The following is a 20555-nucleotide window of genomic DNA, read 5'->3' on the forward strand; positions in this document are numbered from 1 at the left end:
AAGCAATTGATGTTCTCATAGCAAAGGTAAAATGTGTGCAATGTTATTCCTATTCAATGGGACGAGTTATACACGTCAACTTTGCCTATTTGCTTCTATCTGAACCTGAGTCATTACTTGTCTGCTTACTCTGATGACATTCATTTGTACATCATATTGTAAACCAATTTGAAAGTATAATAAATAAAATGTACATTCCTGAAGTATGTTCAACTTGAATCCCTTCAAGAGGCAATTATGTGATCACTAGCTTCTGTTTCCTTCGTTTGCTTTGGCAGGGAACAGAAAACGTTGAAGCACTACGTCTCAAGTTTGATCATCAATCTCAATGCTTCTTTAAGAAGGAAGAACTTGAAAGCCTATCAAATTTAAGGTTTCTTCAAGTGGATTGTGGAGACTTGGATATGAATAGCGTCCAGCATTTTTCTTTAACCAACTGGTTCCGGAGGAATCTATGCATCCTTCCAAAGTCGAGATGGCTTTCATGGCATAACTTTGTTCAGCATTTTCCTTCAACCAAGTGTGTCCAGAAAAATCTGCTCATCCTTCCGGAGTTGAGATCTCTCTCATGGCATGAGTTTCCCATCTTTTTCCGATTGACCGCATTTTCCCTTATGAAGCTAGCGATTCTTGATCTATCACGGAGTGAAATTACAAATGACTGGGAGGGATGGAACCACCTCAAGGTATTATTTCAACATGAATTAATTTGCTATATTAACTTTGTGGTACTGTATCTCAAAATAATCCAGAATTAACCTCTTCTCTTCATTACAGATGGCAAAGAATTTGAAAGTTCTAAATTTGACTGAATGCAGAAACTTGCGTAGAACTCCTGACTTTTCTACTCATGAAAATTTAGTGCAACTGATTCTTCGAGGTTGCAAGGAACTCGTTCAAGTTGATAGGTCTATTGGTAAGTTAAAGCATTTAGTAATCTTAGACTTGGAAAGATGTTATAATCTGCGGACATTGCCAGATGAGATGGGGGAACTGGAAGCCATAACAGAACTAATTGTTGATGGGACCTCTATTACCAATATTCCCAAATGGAAAGGAATGAAGAAATTGGAAACTCTCAGTGCAGTTGAATGTAAATTACTGAGTATATGCAATTTAGCTGGTTGCTTAACATCACTATCAAATCTTAGGTTGAGAGCTACAGAAATTACTGAACTTCCATTCGGAAATTTTGGATTTCTCGTCAAGTTGGATCTTTGTAGATCGAGAATTCAAGAATTACCCAATTCAATAGGGAAAATGAAGAATTTGAGAGTACTGGGGATGTCTTACACCAGCTTAAGAAAGCTACCTAGCGCCCTAGGAATGTTGGAGAAGCTTGAAGAGATAGATGCTGATGGCTATAACTATTTGGAGGAAATACCAAGTAAGATCGGAAGACTATCATTTTTTAGGATCTTGAGATTACGGAATACGAGAATTTTCAAAGTACCTAAGCTTCCTAAAAGTTTGACCAATCTATTCCTTATAGCTATAGCTCCAAGCCTCCAGTGGATCTCAAGGTTAAGAAAGCTAGAGTCATTGGAGTCGTTCATTATGGGATTGCCCCCCAACTACCTTCAGATTTTAATCTCCTTTCTAAGCTCAGCTAGCTAGTGCTCAAAGTAGATAACCTAGGATGCCTACCTAGGCTTCCCCAGAATTTGTCACGCCTCGTTATTCATGCGCGCAGGATAATGGAAAAGTCGATAGATCTTTCAAATTTGGAAAAGTTATCAAAATTGTGTTTCTGTAATTGGGAACAGCTAAGAGAGATTCAAGGCCTCGAACGTTTGAAAAACCTGAAACAGCTTGATCTTAAGCATCTTCCATTGTTGATGAAGTTGCCTGACCTGACCAACTTGAAGAAGCTCAGCCAGCTTTGGATATTAGGTTGTCCTATGCTGGTTGAGGTTCGAGGTCGGCTAGAATCGTTGGAGATGCTTTGGGTAAAATCCTATGAATCTCTCGAAAAGTGGCCTTATTCATTCGGCTTGAAGGCTATAACTATATATGGCTGTTGGAAGCTAAAAGAGATCCCTCCTGGACTGCAGCCCGTCTTCCTGCCTGCCCGTCTCTTCGACGAGGGGTTTGATAGATTGTCTGAGAAGTCTTCCTTTTCCATTTGGGTTGCAGCTGAGCTGACTGAGGCCATGCAGTGTTCTTCCTTCTTCGCTGCATCTTTATTTGGTTTTCTGCAATTCATTCAGACCCGGTGGCTGTCTAATTTGATCCTTCATCTTCGCCCATTCCTTTTCTGGTCATTTCTCTCTACATTGTTTCTGTTTTGGGTCTGTTTGTGAATTCTGATGCAACTAGTACTGAGACATTCGGAAAAGATTTGGAATGAATTGAGTGTTTTTATTATTTCATTCATGACTTACCATTCATATGCAATGAAAACAGCCTTTCAATGAAACTGTCTCGTGAGCTGACTCAATTGATTTCTTCCATCTGCATCCAAATCGACGAGGACTCGATTCTTGTTCTGAGCTTATCAAGGTCTAGCAAAATGCAAAATATTGTCCTTGAAGGCATGAAACCTTTGTGTAACCTATTGGTTCTGCGATTTCTTTTTCTTTCTTTTTTTCTTGGTCTGTTGCAGTCCTACTATTTCTAGCATTTTAGCGGGTGTACTTAGCGATTAATGTCATCATGGAAGAAATTCATCAAGGATTCAAGATGACTTGCTCCAGAATTCATTCGCAGCGATTAATGTTCTGGAGACCGTACCCTGAGAATGTCTTGCATTCAGTGTCGTGGATTCAATTTAGACATCAGCAACCATATTCACGAAATTGTTGCTGATTTCCCATGAAAATTTCAACATTGAAGAAATGAAGAAGTAGGGGCAAAACGTTGTGTCTGGCGTAAACATAACGCTCCCTAGTTAATGATCATGTGCAATAGTCACAAAGGTTCTTTAGTTTTGATAACTTAAAAACAGATTTCTATAGATTTCTAGTTTCACCATTTGAAATTTTGGGTGGGATTGCCAGCAAAATTGGACTTGTTAGGTAAGAAGAGAAATGACTGATTACTTGCTTGTAAGGTAAACCAGTAGTAAATTACCAAAACTATCAGAAATTTAGCAATTTCCCATTAAATTGGTGAATTACCAACTCTTCTGGAAATTTTTCCGGTTTCATAGGTGAATTACTAACGCTATTGAAAAATTACTAATATTTCAATGAGGTAGTAAATTATCAACTCATTTGAAATTTTACCAGTGTCACAACACTACTTTCAAACGCAACATACAACTCTCCATTGTACTGCGCTCTCCAAGTGTGGTTGTTCCCCATCTTCACGTACCTCATACCCTTGGAAAAAGTGTTAGAAAAGTCATAAATCTATTGTATTTGTGCCAATTTAATCCTAAATAATTTTTTTATGTCAATTTAGTCGTAAACCTTTTGACCTAGTACCAATTCAGTCCTTCCTACTAATTTTGGCCGGATATTGCAAACGTAGATGCTGACCGGCCCACGTGGCACCGCCGGCGCCGACGTGGACAACTTTTAATAATATTTTTTCTTGAATTCTTTTCTTTTCTTTTTCTTTTTTTTCTTTCCTTCCTTCTTCATCCAGCCGGTCGCCGTTCAGCCTGGGGCAAGGGCTGGCGAGGTTGACCACGCCAGCCACGAGCAAGGGTCACCCTTGCTGGATGGTCGCGAGGACGGCCTCGTGTTGGGCTAGCGAGGTTCGCCCTCACCAAGTCTAGAGAGGGTCGAGCCTCGCCGGCCATGGGCAAGGCCCGACCTCGCCAGATTAGGCGAGGTCGTGCCTCGCGCAGCCGCTGGCAAAGCCAAAGGCGAGCCTCGCCATGGCCCTAGCCTATGGCTAGTCACCGAGGTCCGGCGACCAGCTAAAGGACGAAGGAAGGGAAGGAAAAAAAAAAGAAAAAGAAAGAAAAAAATAAAATAAAATTCAAAAAAATATTAAAATATTATTAAAAGTTGTCCACCTCAGCGTCAGCGATGCTACGTAGGCCGGTCGGCGTCCACGTTAGCAATATTCAACCAAAATTAATCGGAATAACTGAATTGGTACTAGGTCAAACGGTTTATGACTAAATTGACACCAAAAAAAATGTTTATGACTAAATTGACACCAATGCAATATGTTTAGAACTTTTCTAACACTTTTCCCTCAGACCGCTCAACTTTCAAGGTTTGTCGAGCAAGGTCATAACTCAAGCAACTATTATGTGCAAGAAGGTTTATTATACATCATGAACTATTGCCGGGTGGTCGCCTGCCACAAGCGAGACTCGGCCGGGCAAGGGCGAGCACTAGTTGGGTGAGGGTGATCCCCGACGAGGGCTCCCCTCGCCAAATCTGGCTTAGGCGAGGCCGACCCTCGCCGGGCCTCGCCTGGGCAAGGGCTCCCCTTGCCAGATTAGGCGAGGCTAGGCCGCCTGGCCATGGTTGATGGCCGGTCACCAGCAAAAGGAAGAAGAAAGGAAAGAAACAAGAAAAAAATCAGAAAAAATTTAAAAAAATTATTAAACATTGTCCATATCAACACCGGCCATACCACGTAAACCGGTTATCGTCTACGTCAGTAATATATAGCCAAAATTAGCCAAAATGACTGAATTGACAATATATCAAAATGTTTATGACTAAATTGATACAATTAAAAGATTTAAGACTAAATTGGCATCAATGCAATAGGTTTATGACTTTTCTGACACTTTTCCCAATATTTCAACTATAGCTATTTTTGAAGAATTTTTGTAATTTTTCGAGCTTTATTCCTTTGTGGCCAAATGCAGCTTTTGGAAGTTAAAAACCTAACTTGTGTCTTATAAGATTATTGTGAATAAGTCTAACATAGTCCATCTCAAATGCTTAATATGTATCACTTCTATATTTTTAGGTTTAATTTATGTAAAATCTTAATGGGTCTGAGGTGAGTAGCAAGTCCTTAACTTCCTGCCAGAGCAGGGCACGTGCGGGTGAGTAGACTGTTTAACAGAAGTCTTTCTTCGGCTGAACTCAACGCCGAGAAATTATTGGCATCGTTATCAGCTTCTTAACATTTGATCCACATTAATTTCAATGTGTTAATTTTTAAACCGATGTGATTTTGTGAATTTCATTCGAATCGGGCTCTTAACTCATTGGATTCTTAAATTTAGCCCATTTGAGCTTGGCTCCCCTGTGTAATTCGGGCACTCTTTTTTCTTCGGCTGCCGTTGAAATTTTCATGTGCCCTACATGTGCTGTACACATCTTCCAAAAGGGTTGTTGGCTAAAGTTTAAGTATGTTTTTCACATAATTTTCCAATTTAGACTTAGATTAGAATTAGGATTGTCAAGACTTCGTTTAGAAGATCGTAGTACTTCTCCGCTCCCTCTTTTATTTTAATGAATGTAATAAGATCCTAAAACCAATTAAAAAATAGATTGTCCCACTTGTATTGTAACTTTTCTTGAGCTTTATTACTTTCTGGCCGACATAACTTTTGGAGTTTAAGGGTGCGTTTTTTTCTTCGGAAATGAATGATTTGAAAAAGATTTTGCCTAAAATGATCATTTATATGCCGCTTACAAAAATGATTAAACGAAAAATATTTTTATCATTCACGGAAATTTTTGGATATAAATTATTTTCCATAATGAAAATATTTTCCATCGGCTAATTATTTCAAGCGATCATTTTTAGGAAATTATTTTTAAATTATTCATTTTTCACGAAACAAACAGAGCTTATAACCTAACTTCTGTCTTATGAGATTACCGTGAATAATATAATCCATCTCAAATGCTTAAAAGTATGGATTCTACATTTGTCGGTTCAATTTATTTTAAATTTAAATGGGCCTAGGGTTTCACCAACAAAAGAAGGGTTTCATCGTCATTAAAAGAACATCAATCAACATAATTAAATAATTTCCAAATAATTTGCATAAAGACCTCGTCTTTTTGAACTTTGGTGGTTTGTGCCAAAAGAATATCTGGACTTACAGAAACTTCAACCCACCTCAACTAGATTACCTCAAAAGTCAACGGTCGGCTTAAGTGTATCTGCAACTCGCGAGTCCTCACCTTCCTGGAAGAGCGAGGCCCGTGAGGGTGAGAAGATTGTCTAATAGAAAGTCTTTCTTCAGCTGAACTCAAACTAAGAACGTTTATTCTTGGGATCTATATCTGCTTCTCAGCATTTGATCCGGACTCTTCATCTTCACCCTTCCATCTCCGGTAATTTCCTCTCATCTATTGCTTTTTTTAATGAATTGGGTCTGTTCTGTAATGCATCTAGGTGCAGAATTTGATGGAAACAATAGAGGGACTCTCAGATCAGTATCAATTCTTTCCTCAGTTGACTCGATGATTGATCGCTGCCATTTGCGTCCAATACTAATAGCTTTAGCCCAACTCTAGTCACATGCTAAACCCTGCTCATCTGCTTCCATCTATGCAACAGTCAGGCCTCAGATCTTGAAACACAATCCCACTCCTATCCATCAGCTTGTTGATAAAACTCGAGATTTCTGTAATTAGGGATCGCATTTACACTCTTAAGGATCTGGGCTGGCTCTAAAAGCTGAACTAGCTTGAGTGGAGTCCGTTGATTTCATTTGTTTAATGGGATTTTTCGTGTGCGAACAGGGACAGTGCCGTCTCTAAGAGACTCAGAGAGAACAAATTAGTACATTATGGTCTGGTGATTAGCAGTAAGAACACTCCTAGACAGAAAATTGACACCATCAACTATGTATTTAACAGTAGAGACAGACTGAATAGACTATAATGTTGCACTCTGCTGTGAACCGGAAGTCGCAACTTCCGTAAAATGCAGAACTCCTGTGTGTTCAGACTTATTTTCTGCGAAAACAGTTATAGCATTCATGCTTCTTTTTGCCGTTGAAGTTCTATTAACTCCATAAGTGATTAGCAATCCACTCCTCTTTTTCTAATATGCTGATACTTTCTGGCAGATGTGAATAATAGCCTCATGCATAACTAATGCTCACCCATTGACTGTACCTGTATATTAATAAACTAAGAGATGACTGTAATTATAGATCGGCTTATGCTCTTTAGAAACTAGTCCAACGGTAAGGTTTGAATTTGCTTCAGTGTAATTTCTTGATTTCACTCTTCCAATGAGATCGTCATAGGGGAATGCGATTCTTCGCCTGCCTCCATTAAGGTCAAGGGAGCAACTAATTGAGGGTTGCGGAATGTCTGTCAAATCTATTTTGTTAAAACTAAAAGAGGAAGGTTGCATCATAATTTCTTATCAGACAATAAGATAATTAGTCAACTACAAGCAACAGCAGGCACTTATGTGCAGAGGGCTATCAACGTCACCTTTCAAGGGAAATTTTATCACATAAAGAAAAAGTTTAAGATAAAAATAGGTTGCCAGTGATTTATCTTCTCGAAATATTATTCTTTCGAATCAATTTCCGGTGTGAACTAAAACCCATAATTCCACAATACTTTGGAAATTTCTTCCTTTAGAATTGAGATGGTTCCACTTCTCTGCTATATTATTAATAAAATATTCTGACATATTTTGGTGTCGAGTGCAAGGCTCAAAAGGAGCTTGTGCATTTGTCATCTTGGTTTCTTTCTAGAATGACGTGAAACGGAAGAGTTTCTGATCATCACTTCACTTTCATAGTAAAAGTTTTTCAAGTGGGATATTGGGTCATTGCAAGTCCTCTGAAAATTCAAGAAATGGAGAAGCCAACAGAATCTGGTTATGAAGTATTCTTGAGCTTCAGAGGACCAGACACTCGCCGTGACATCGCTGATTACCTTTACAAGAGCCTTATTCGTGCCGGAATACGGGCATATAGAGATAATGAAGAGCTTCCCATTGGAGAAGAGATTGGCCCGGAGCTTGTCCAAGCGATTAAGCAGTCGGAAATCTCAATTCCTATCTTATCTAAAGGATATGCTGCCAGTCCATGGTGCCTCATGGAGTTGGTCCAGATGGTGGAGTGCAAGGAAAACTGGGGACGAAAGATCATGCCAATTTTCTATAATGTAGCACCATCCCAGGTTCGTTACCAAACTGGAAGTTACGGTAAGGCCATTAATTTACACAAAAATAAGCGGCGGTACACTGATGAGACTATTCAAGACTGGAAGGCAGCTCTCAGCAAGGTTGGAACATTAAGAGGATGGGAACTCAAGGGGAGGTACTTGAATTTATTATTGTTCATGATTTGTTTGTACCTTAGATATTATTCTAACAATTTGGTCCTTTTGCCTTCAATACTATTAGAGGCAAAGGTGATTTCACAGAAGAAGTTGTTCAGACACTGTTGATCGAGTTGAAAAAGAACTACTTGGCATTATCTGATTACTTGGTTGAAATGGACAATCATGTGGATGAAATCATGGAATTGATAGGTGAACAGACCACTGAAACAAAGATCGTTGGTATCCATGGTATGGGTGGAGTCGGAAAGACAACTCTTGCCACAATCATCTATAATAAACTGTTGGTCGATTTCACTAACTGTTGCTTCCTGTCTAACTTTAAAGACACAAAGATTGAGATTTTGCAGAATCAACTCATCTCTGGTATCCTAAAAGAAACATGTCTACCCATCCGTCATAGAGCAGAAGGGATTACTGAGATCAAGAAGAGGTTATCCTTTAGAAAGGTCATACTTCTACTTGACGATGTTGTCCAAAAGGCTCAGCTGGATGCTCTTGTGGGGATGGGTAAATGCTGGTTCGGCAAAGGAAGTAAGGTTATTATTACCACAAGAAACAAGGAAGTTCTCAAAGATGTTGAGTTGAAGTACGAACTTACTGAAATGGATTTTGATCATTCGCTTCAACTGTTTAGCAAACATGCCTTTAGAGAAGATCATCCTCCAGCAGAATACGTCCCCCTCTCAGAAAAAGCGGTAAAAATCTGCGGTCATCTACCTTTGGCTCTTGAGATCATAGGTTCATTTTTAGCTAGAAATGACAAAAAATTTTGGGAGACCACATTAGAGAAGCTGGAAACTATTCCTGATGAAAATGTTGAAGAAAAGTTGAAAATCAGTATCGAGGCATTACTTCCTCGAGCGAAAGAGATATTTCTCGATGTTTGTTGCTTCTTCATTGGGTATGATGTGAGAATTGTGAGTCACATGTGGGAAAGCTGTGGGTTTTCCCCTGACTATTATCTTGGAGTCCTCCAACGGACATCGCTAATAAAGATTACAGAACGTAACCGACTGTGGATGCATGATCTGCTAAGAGACCTTGGGCGAGATTTCGTTTGTCAAAATGGTAATTTTAAACCAGAGAAGCAAAGTCGGGTGTGGGATCATGAGCAAGCAAATGATGTTCTCATAGCAAAGGTAAAGTCGCGTATGAAATGTTAATCCTATTCAAAGAGGCGAGTTATCCACCTTGACTTTGCTTATTTGCTTCTATCTCAACCGAGTCATTACTTGTCTGCTTACCATGTTGACATGCTCATCAGTAAATCATATTATAAATCAAATTGAAAGTATAAATAAAATGTACATTCCTAAAGTATGTTCAACTCGAATCCCTTCGACAGGGAATTATGTGATTACTAGCTTCTGTTTAATTTTGTTGCTTTGGCAGGGAAAAAAAAAGGTTGAAGCAATACGTCTCAAGTTTGATCATCAATTTCAAGACTTCATTGAGAAGGAAGAATCCGAAACCCTATCAAATTTAAGATTTCTTCAAGTGGATTGTGTAGACTTGGATGAGAACAACGTTCAACATTTTCCTTCGACCAACTGGTTCCAGAGGAATCTACTCATCCTTCCGAAGCTGAGATTTCTCTCATGGCATGAGTTTCCTCTCTTTTTCCAATTGACCGCATTTTTCCTTATGAAGCTAGTGATTCTTGATCTATCACGGAGTGAAATTACAAATGACTGGGAGGGATGGAACCACCTCAAGGTATGGTATTATTTCAACATGAATTTGCTATATAAACTTTGTGGTCTTGTATCTCAAAATGATCCAGAATTGACTTCTTCTCTTCATTACAGATGGCAAAGAATTTGAAGGTTCTAAATTTGACTGAATGCAGAAACTTGCGTAGAACTCCTGACTTTTCTGCTCATGAAAATTTAGTGCAACTAATTCTTCGAGGGTGCAAGGAACTCGTTCAAGTTGATAGGTCTATTGGTAAGTTAAAGCATTTAGTATTATTAAACTTGGAAGATTGTGAGAAACTTCGGACATTGCCAGACGAGATGGAGGAACTGGAAGCCTTGATAGAACTTCTTGTTGATTGGACATCTATTACCAAAATTCCTGAATGGAAAGGAATGAAGAAATTGGAAACTCTTAGTGCAGTTGCATGTAAATCATTGAGTATATGCAATTTTGCTGGTTGCTTAACATCATTGTTAAATCTTAGGTTGGAAGATACAGAAATTACTGAACTTCCATTCGGAAATTTTGGATCTCTCGTTGAGTTGGATCTTACTCGGTCAAACATTAAAGACTTACCCAATTCAATAGAGAAAATGAAGAATTTGAGAGTACTAAGGATGTCTTACACCCGTTTAGAAAAGCTACCTAGCGCCCTTGGGATGTTGGAGAAGCTTGAAGAGATCGATGCTAGCGGCTGTGGAAATTTGTGTGGGGAAATTCCAAGTGAGATTGGAAGACTATCATTTTTGAGAATCTTGAGATTAACGAGCACGGGAATTTCCAATATACCTAAGCTTCCTAAAAGTATGACCAATCTAGACCTTAAATATAATCCACATATGAGATGCCCAGATCTCTCGAACCTATTAAATTTGAGAGTTTTGGAGTTGGATTTAAGGTCTAGAAGCTTGTTCCTGGGAGCTCCAACCCTCAACTGGATCGGAGGGTTAAGAAAGCTAGAGTCCTTGTTGTTGTGTTGTGATAGACTGGCCACCCTACCTTCAGATCTTAATCTCCTTTCGAAGCTTAGGAAGCTTGTACTCATCGTAGATAAACTAGAATGCCTACCTATGCTTCCCCAGAATTTGTCATACTTCAGAATTCAAGGGCACAGGTTAATGGAAAAGTCGATAGATGTTTCATATTTGGAAAAGTTATCAGAATTGCATGTCAGTTATTGCAAGCAGCTAACAGAGATTCAAGGCCTTGGGGGAAATCTAAAAAGGCTTCATCTTGATCATCTTCCTTCGTTGGTGGAGTTGCCTAACCTGACCAACTTGAAGAAGCTGAGGGTACTTTTGATATCAGGTTGTCCTAAACTGGTTGAAGTTCGAGGTCAGCTAGAATCGTTGAAAGAGCTTCATTTGATGTACTGTGAATCACTTGAAAAGTTGCCTGATCCATTAAGCTTCAAGTATATAGAAAAATTAGATATATATGGCTGTTGCGAGCTAAAAGAGATTCAAGGCTTGGAAGATTCAGAAAACTTGAGTTTCTTACGTTTGGGGGATCTTCCTTTGCTAGAGAAGTTGCCTAACCTGACCAACTCCAAGGAGCTCAAGCAACTCAGTCTAGTGCTTTGTCCTCGTCTGGTCGAGATTCAAGGTAGGCTAGAATCATTGAAGCTCCTTCATATTGATTGCTGCCGGTCTCTGGGAAAGTTATCTGATCCTTCAAGCTTCAAGAAGCTAATCCTTTTGGAAATAGATGAATGTGAAAAGTTCGAGGAGACTCTGGAATCCGATGAGTACAGTGATTTGAGAAACGTGAGACGAGACATTAATTAGTGCCAAGTAGGATATACTTGATGCCACGTGTACAGGCGAGACCCACTCTTCAGGAATTTCGACTTTTTCTCTCTTATTTTTCTTTCGTTTTACTCCCGTTGCTCTCTCTCTCTCTCTCCTCACTTTCTTTCCTTCTCCTTCCTTCGTCTTCTTCCCTCATCAGCGACGACCCGAGCAAGAAGCTCGCTTAGAACCAGCAGCAATGGACTCTGACCGTCAAGGATGTGACGGCAACCGTGAGCGGAAGCACGAGATGCGATTCAACCTGACAGAGATCTCCCTACGGGACAGCGACCACGTCTTCCTGCGCATCCATCTGTTCCCCACGGGTTCAATAGATTGTCTAGAAAGTCTTCCTTTTGCATTTTGGTTGCAGCTGACTCAGTCCAAGAAGGGTTCTTCCTTCTCTGCATCTTTATTTGGTTGTCTGCATTTCATTGAGACTCGGCGGCTGTCTAATTTGATTCTTCATCTTCACCTATTCCTTTTTTGGTAATTTTATTCGGGACGGGCTTTTTCCACTCCTCCCTTTACTTAAACACTCTCATTTTTTGTGTTTTGATAGTGTGGCCCTATTTCTGTTATAAATCTACAAAAATGATCTTTTTTTTGTTTGGTCAACTCTTTTTATTTTGTACCTATTTTTCTTTACGGGTCCACTTTCCTTCTTTTTTTTCTATGCCTTTTGACGTCTTACTTTTAGGCTCTTGCATATGGTCTCTGTTATCTCCCTTGCATGCCATTCTTTCATCTTGAGAACAGAGGATCTTAGTGGGTCTCATCTCGAATAAAGTTCTGACTTTAGGTTTTCATATCTGGGTCGATTACAGTAACACCTCGTTGTCAACTATGACAATGAGACCAGCAAAAAACCACCAGTCTTCAGCTTTCCACTACAAGCATCTTCAGACTTTTGAAGATGGAACGAGCTCCAAATCATAATTAGTATCTAGATAAAGGAGACAAAGGAAAATCAGGAAATATGAGAGACAAAAGCTCTCAAGAACATGCTCCATTTAAAGGTCAAATTGAATGAGTTTGTTGGAGCTTTCCCATAGATACTAGATAAATCTGTTAGCAACCATGAATTCGGTTGTTGATAGTTTTAAAAGGAGCACGGGTTTTTTCTACCAAAAAATGGGGAAAACAGCATTAGAGAAAACACCAAAACCGAGTGCTTCTCAATATTACCTTCAATAGTACAAGAAGAGGCTGTGTGTGGCAGCGAAAACGGGCTCATTGGGAAGGTCAATGGTGAGCCCAATGCCTATGCCAGCAAAAGTGTGGAGGATGACAAGGTTGGCATCATAGATGTTCAACTTCTTAATGCCCGTGACTTGAGGAGTAGGGAGGTGTAGAAAGAATATAATGACCTGCAAAAGAGAAAACAAAGAGAGATCTGCAAGAGCCGAGAACTAAGACGTTAAAGACATGGAAAGAAAGAAAAAGAAAGAAAGTGAGACCACAAAGAAAAAAAAAAGAAGAAACAAAATAAAATGAGTTGACCAAATAAAAAAGGGATCACTTTTGTAGATTTGTAGTATAAGTGGTGGGCCACCCAACGGATAGTATGGTCAAAACACAAAAAAAAAATGGAGTGTTTAAGTCAAAGGATAAGTGGAAAAAACGTGGCCCTTTTCTCTTCGCTGTTGCATGAATTGAGTTTGCTTGCTAATTCAAATGCAACTAGTGATGGATTCGGAAAAGATTTGGAATGGATTGAGTGTTTTTATTATTTCAGTCATGACTTATCATTCATATGCAATGAAAACTGCCTTTCAATGATTTCTCCATCTGCATCTAATCGACGGGGACACGATTCTTCGTCTGAGCTTCTCAAGGTCTAGCAAGAAGCAAAATATTGTCCTTGAAGGCATGAAACCTTTGCATTATCAATCGGTTCTGCAATTTCTTTTTCTTTTTTTTTTGGGTCAGTTGCAGTCCTGCTGCTTCTAACAGTTTAGTGGGCGTACTTAGTGATTAAGGTCGTCATGGAAGAAATTCATCAAGGATTTAAGATGACTTGCTCCAGAATTCATTCATAGAGATTAACGTTCTTGAGACAGTACCCTGAGAATGTGTTGCATTCAGTGTCACGAATTCAATCAGACATCAGCAACCATATTCACAGAATAGTTGCTGATTTCCCATATCATGTGCAGTGGTCACAAAGGTTCTTTAGTTTTGATAACTAAAAACAGATTTCTACAGTCACCGTTTGAAATTTTTGGGTGGGATCACCAGCAAAATTGGAATTGTTAGATAAAAAGAAAAAAGACTGGTTACTTGCTTGTTAGGTAAACCGGTAGTAAATTACCAAAACTATCAGAAATTTACAAATTTCGCCCTGAATTGGTAAATTACCAACTCTTCTGGAAATTTTATTCGATGTCATAAGTGAATTACTAACACTATCAGAAATTTACTAATATTTCAATAAAGTAGTAAATTATCAACTCATTTGAAATTTTACTAGTGTCGTAAGTAAATTAGGATCTACATAGTAACGTTTCTGTTCCCAGAAATAATTTTTTATCAGAAATAGTTTTTTTTATTTCTATTTTTTAGAAGAGTTTCTGAGCAAAAAATAACGTTTAGTAACTGCACAAAATTCTATTCCTGGAATAGAAAAAGAATAGAAACGCGTGTACGGTGCGAACGATTTATTTCTATTCCATGGACGAGTTTCTCCCTTCTGGGCTACCGGCAGAGGACGGCAGGTGGCGGCGGAGGGCGGAGGACGGTGGTCGGCGGCGGTAGAGGATGGCGGTCGGCGGCGGGAGGCAGTGGAGCACGGCGGTCAGCGGCGGAGCACGGTGGTGTCGGGCGGCGGTGACGGCAGCGGGGGGGGCGGCGGCATGAGGTGGTTGGCGTCGGAGAGTGGCCAATGTCGGTCGATGGAGCACGGTGGCCGGTGGCGAAGGATGGCGGCCGATGGTGGGTGACCGCCGGCGTCGGGTGGCCAAGGGCGGGAGGTGGCCGGTGGCCGAGGGCAGCCAGCGCCGAGTGGTGGCCGGCGTCGAGCGGTGGAGCACAATGGCCGGCGGCGGAGGATGGCGGCCGGTGGTGGGTGGTCGCCGACGGCGGAGGACGGCGATCTGTGGTGGGTGATCGCCGGAGTCGGGTGGTTGGCGGGGGGAGGCGGCCAGCGCCGGGTGGCGGCCGGCGTCGGGCGATGGAGCACGGCGGTCAGCGGTGGAGGACGGCTGCCGGTGGCGGGTGGCGACAAGAGTTGAGCGGCGGAGGACAGTGGTCAACGACAAGAGGTGGCCGGCGAGCGAGAGGCGGCCAGCGGGCGAGAGGCGGTCGGCGGCGGAAGGCGGGCGGTAGGTGGCGGCGAAGGACAGCGAGAGGCGGCGGTAGGCGGGTTGCGGCCGATGGATTGTTTCTTATTTTTAAAGGATTCTAGAAAAAATCGTTTCTTGTTTTTGTTCAAGAAACAAAGAAGTAAATTTTTTTTGCTTTTTGTTTCTGTTCCAAATCTATTCCAGGATCACTTTTTTGTTCCAGAAACAAAAAAGTAGATTTTTTTTACTAAACGGATTTCTGTTCTTTTTCTGTTCCGGGGAACAAAAGAACAGGAAAACAAAAAAACAGAAACGTTACTAAACAGACTCTTAACAACACTACTTTGAACACAGCATACATTTCTCCATTGTACTGCGCTCTCGCTTGTTCCCCATATTAAGTAATTTACCAACTCCATTGAAATTCTACAAGTGTTGTTAGCAATATACCAACGCTATAACTAAATTTTCTGAGTACGTATGACTTTAGGAAAAGACAAATGTTCAATTGTTCTATATAAGGTTGAGATGACATAAAGTACAATGCTTATATATGAAATTATATGCCATGTGTAACTTTATGGGACTTGAATAACCTGTATGATATTATGAACGAGGGGTTCAAGATCGAGAAAAGAAAGAAAATAGAATGGGTATGAATTTTGATGAGAATTGAGTATGGGATAGCCATCATCATGCTGTTGTACAATGATGTATTTATCATTGGTAGGGGACACCTGTGATGAATAGGTTGAAACGTGGCGAAAATGTATTTTTGATTTCGTCCCGCATTAGTTAATAGTGACGATACCTTGTTAATTGTGTTAGTCGAAATGAGTTGTGGCTGGAACGAGTAGGGAATAAATACTTGTGTATATCGATGGGCTATTAATATCTATGCATCATGAGATTGGCATGTTCAATTGTGTGCATTTGAGTATTAAACTGAATGTCAAACATTGCATCTATTTTATATATTGCACAGATAATTACAGTCATTTTTAAATAATCCATGGATTACATTATCTTAGGTGAATATTGGCTTTCCTATTGACAATGATATAGGACCTTATCCCCTAATTGTTACTATACTGTTGTGTTCTCGGATCGAGTGGTGAGTGGGCCTCCTATTTTGGATGTAGAGTTTTCATTTACTAAGCTTAGACTCACCGCCCCTAAATTATTATACATATTGGTTTGTTTCGGAGTTTAGGGACATTTAGATTAGCGCTTCTACATATCTTTTTAAGGTGGATCTTCTGAACGGGGTTTTGATTACGTAAAGTAATAAGAAAAAATTATGTATATTCATTTGATGTTAAATTACTTATAAATTAGATATTCAAATTGTATGGAAAATTCAGGTTTTGACAATTTCGAGGATGCTTCTAAACTCGTTGAAGTTCCAAGTCCTTTGTAGCTCGGAAGGTTAGGCAAGCTGAAATCCTTGCGGTTGGAATCTCGTTATTTCACCTCCCCATCTTCAGACATCATTTTTCTTTCACAGCTCAAGAAACCTGAACTGGTCCCCTCCAAGAAGCTGCAATGCCGACCTAGCCTTCTCCCAGATTTGTTGTACTTAGATATCGAATCATGCAGGGAAATAAAAACATCAATAGACCTTCCAAATTTGAAGGCGCTGTCAGATTTGGAAGTTGCTCATTGCCCTAAAGTGAGAGTTCAGAGGCCTCCAAGGTTGGAGAACCTGAGTGCCTTAAAAAGCTTGAAGGAGTTCCATCTTTGGACAAGTTGCCTGACCTGACAAACTTGAACAAGCTCCAGAAATTTTATCTGTAGTGATGTCCTAAAGTGGTCGAGATCCAAGTCAGACTAAAATCGTTGGAGGCAACTTTGGATAGGTTCCTCTAAATCTTCGGAAAAGTTAAACGGATCCATCAAGCTTCAAGAAGCTAAAATCTTTTTACATACACAAGCACGAGAATATAGAAGATTCTCTGAGTTCTGATGATCAGTGGAGAATTGAAGGAAGAGAGACAGTCTGATCTAGCGGAATCCGACTTGTCTGAGTATATATTTATATTTTTTTAGAAAACTTTCATCTTGTGGACTTCTGAGTTTGGTTAATGGTAGAATGTAAACGTTTGTTGCGTACCTGATTTCAGTGGTTGGCCGGCAACTCAAAACTCTATATACTGCAAGCTCCTTATACACATGTAATAATCAGAAATATAGCACAAACATTTCTTCTCTCAATTGTGTTACTACTGTATCCAAGCTAAGCTTCCAACATTAAAGGTTTTTTTATATTGCTTCTGCTGTGGATCTTCTTTTCCTACCATTGCCCCAGGTACGGACTGTCAATATTTCAGATATGAATTCTTCCTCTCCGCAGTTCATATTCTTTCCTATAGCAGTTGTGAGAGAGTGAAAGAGTAAACATTGATCGCAAATTTCCCGAGTGTAGTAAGAAACTAAAGAGTCCAAAGAACACAAACTTTCGAGGGATAAAGTTGACAGAAAATTCTATGACTAAACTTTCCACTAGCTCTTTTTTCTTTGCCTTGGATTTAGTTTGTCTCAATTGATTGTATCTAAGAACTTCACCATGTGTACCGCTCGATACCTTTCGACATGGCAGCGACATGGCCCTCGACACTATACCAGGCAAAGTAACAGCATTATCTCTATGGAATTGAGCTCATAGATATTCCAGAATTGAAAGGAACACTAAAAATTTCGATGTTAGAGATTGTGGACTATCGTTAATGCTTGCAGGTCTGCCATCACTGGCGACGTTGTCCTAGACTGCTCCCATGGAGTTGTCCTAAATTGTTTGAGATTCAAGGCAGAGAAGAACAACTGGAGGTGCATCGTATTGACTGGCTCGGAAAAAGCTACCCGACCTTTCTAGCTTCGAGAAGCCAACATGTTTGATCATGAACAATTCTTAGAAGCTGAAATGCTTGAGGTTGAGAAGTGATGTGGTCGTCCTGAGACCTGAATACTATTTGGAATGGATCGGTAACTTCAACTAATGTACATTGATCTGCTTTCGTTACCGTTTGTGATTGCATGATGATTGAATCAGTCATTTTTCCATCTCTGCCTCTCTCTCAATTTCTACCGTACTCTTTTCCTATGTTGCCTTTTTCTCTAACCTTTAAAGTAACTTCTTTTACCATCAATATATAAAATAACTTTTACCACTTACTTCTATTAATTACTTATTAATGACGCTTAATGGTGATAATTAGTCACATTAGTCTCGCCATATCCATAACGCAACGACCATGTTTTCATTACTGACTAACGGACAAACAGAGGGTAGATTGTTACACAAAAGAATAAGTTCTAGCATCTCTTTCACATGTTTTATATTTTGCAAAAAAAAATTAACATAAGTGTAACATTGGAAGTTTTTTTTTTGTATGGTAATAATTGGCCTAAAATTTACTAATTATTGTTAAAACACTATGTATTATAACTACTCATATATGCGGGACTCTGGAGAAGAGAATATATAGATATTCGTGAGAAGTTATTTTTCACATGATTAGTAAGATTTCATTTATGACATAAAATGTTTTTATCAGGTAGTAACACCTCCACTTGGTTGATATCAAATCACTGCAAACAGTAAGTGTCAATGAACTGGGTACTTTTATTGGTAACTTTTCCGCAGTGATTAGAAGAAGATAAGTAATCATTAGTAGTTAGTGAGCTTTTTTTCTATTTTTGCAAAAGGATAAATAGTCTTTAGTCTATTATTCCTCCACTAGTCAGTAACTCTTCACAATTATTTTTTTTTATCTATATGTCAATAATTTTGAGAAGGAATCTTTTCAACATGATTAGTAGTTACTCCCAAAATCAAGTGCATATCTATCACTTACTAGCATCTTCATGTGAGCCATATATTTCTCTAAGGAGAAGTTACTCTTAGCCCATTAGAAATTAGCAAGGGAGTTTGCCTTTTTCCTCGTCTGTGTTGGTTCAAACCTTGTTAGAAGCACTTCAGGAGCAAAACACCTAGCCAATACGAGGGAATGCCCCATTGAAGTTGCTTGTGAGATGGGACTAATATCGAGACGTGCGAAAATCGGCCCGCATCAAATTATTTCTGGCCATGCCATTTCATATTGTCTCGAGCCAGGCCCAAGTTCGAGGTTCATAATCTGTTGCTTAAAATCTTCGGGCCGGGCTTGACTTTTAGTCAAAGCAAACCCCTTTTCAAGTCCTACATATTAGAATAGGAAAATTTAATTAACATATCAATGTTTGTAACAGGTAACTCCCCCTCCTCTTAAGTGGTAAGTAATTTTCAAAGTTTAAACGAACTCATCAGCAGATCAGCGACTAGTAGCTTTTGTATATGAAGAATAGTCAACAATCCAGGTGATGTTTTTGCTTAATCATCAGTAATACAGCAAAAGCTGTCTATTTTGTTGGCATGTTCCGTCGTGGTTCTCCTCCCTCGTGGCTGGGCATAGAGAAGGCTAGGTAAAATTTCAATTAAGGACCCCAAGTGGGGTCCTTTTCTCGAAAGAGGACCCAAAGTGAATATAGTGTCAAATAAGAACCTGAAGTGCCCAATCAGTCTCAAATGGGGCCCGGAGTACTCAATTTGTCTCAGGTAAGGGCCTGGGTTCGCCGGCCGGTCAAATCTCGCCGGCCGGCGAGCACAGTTACTATTCCGGCAACCGGAACAGTACATTTCGGCTCCGTTCGTTTGGCGAAAAATATTCTCCCGGAAAATATTTTCCGGGTTTTCCGGTGTTCGGGGGGCGGAAAACGTTTTCCTTGGGAAAATATTTTCCTTCCCCCTCACAAAATAGCCAGTGATATGGAAAATGACTTCCGCTTCTTCAAAAGCGGAAATCATTTTCCTGAGCTTCTTCTTCTTCTTCTTCACTAAGGTCGCCGGCCGCCGCCGCCGCCGCTGCCGCCGCCGCCGCCGCCGCCGCCGCCGCCGCCGGTCTGCCGCCCGCCGCCGGTTGCCGCCGGTCGCCCGCCGGACGTTGGCTCACCGAACGTGGCCGGACGCCGACGTTAGGCGTTCGTTGCCGCTGCCGCGGCCGGCTGCCGCAGCCGCCGCGGCCGCTGCCGCAGCCGCCGACGCGCCGGCCCGGATGGCCGCACGGCGCCGGCGAAAAATATTTTCCGAAACTTTTTCATATTGATCGCCGAACACCGGAAAATTATGTTCCGGGAAAATATTTTCCAGGAAAATGACTTCCTGGAAAATATTTTCCAAAAGGAGAATATTTTCCGCTAAACGAACGGAGCCTTCATCTCTGTTTTTTTTTCTTTTTCTTTTTCTTTTTTTTTTCTCTTCCCTCCGCCGGCCATAGCCGGGGCCGGTGGAGGTCGCCGGCCTCAGGGCGAGGCTGCCCTCGCCCGACGCCGGCGAGGGCTCGAGCTCGCCGGCCATCTGGGCGCCGGCAAGCTCTGCCCAGATCTGGGCGAGCTCGAGCTCGCCGGCCATGGCGAGCTCCGCCCAGATCTGGGCGAGCTCGAGCTCATGCCGGCCCTCGCCATGGCTGTGCGGGCCGGCGAGGGCGGAGCTCGCCCAGATCTGGGCAGAGCTCGCCGGCCGAGCTCGCCCAGATGGCCGGCGAGCTCGAGCTCCCGCC

At 40.8% G+C, this 20555-nt stretch overlaps 1 protein-coding gene across 3 annotated transcripts in view; it reads left to right on the plus strand.

The window, feature by feature from the left end:
• Positions 1 to 11708, plus strand: part of LOC115663424 (disease resistance protein RPV1-like) — a 53485-nt gene extending 41777 nt beyond the window's left edge. For 2 of the 3 annotated variants that reach the window (XM_056312053.1, XM_056312054.1), the window contains exon 5: positions 9998 to 11708. In XM_056312053.1, coding sequence (XP_056168028.1) covers positions 9998 to 11674 — 1677 coding nt within the window. In that variant the 3' untranslated portion in view covers positions 11675 to 11708. Of the gene's footprint in view, positions 1 to 8312; positions 9329 to 9581; positions 9906 to 9997 lie in introns of those variants that run through there. The other variant, XM_030585418.2, reaches the window with a different exon arrangement.
• The last annotated feature ends 8847 nt before the right edge of the window (positions 11709 to 20555 follow it).

Source organism: Syzygium oleosum, unplaced genomic scaffold (genome assembly GCF_021117445.2).
Source record: "Syzygium oleosum isolate NSW1041296 unplaced genomic scaffold, Sole_v2.1 Sole_v2.06, whole genome shotgun sequence".
Lineage (NCBI taxonomy): Eukaryota > Viridiplantae > Streptophyta > Magnoliopsida > Myrtales > Myrtaceae > Syzygium > Syzygium oleosum.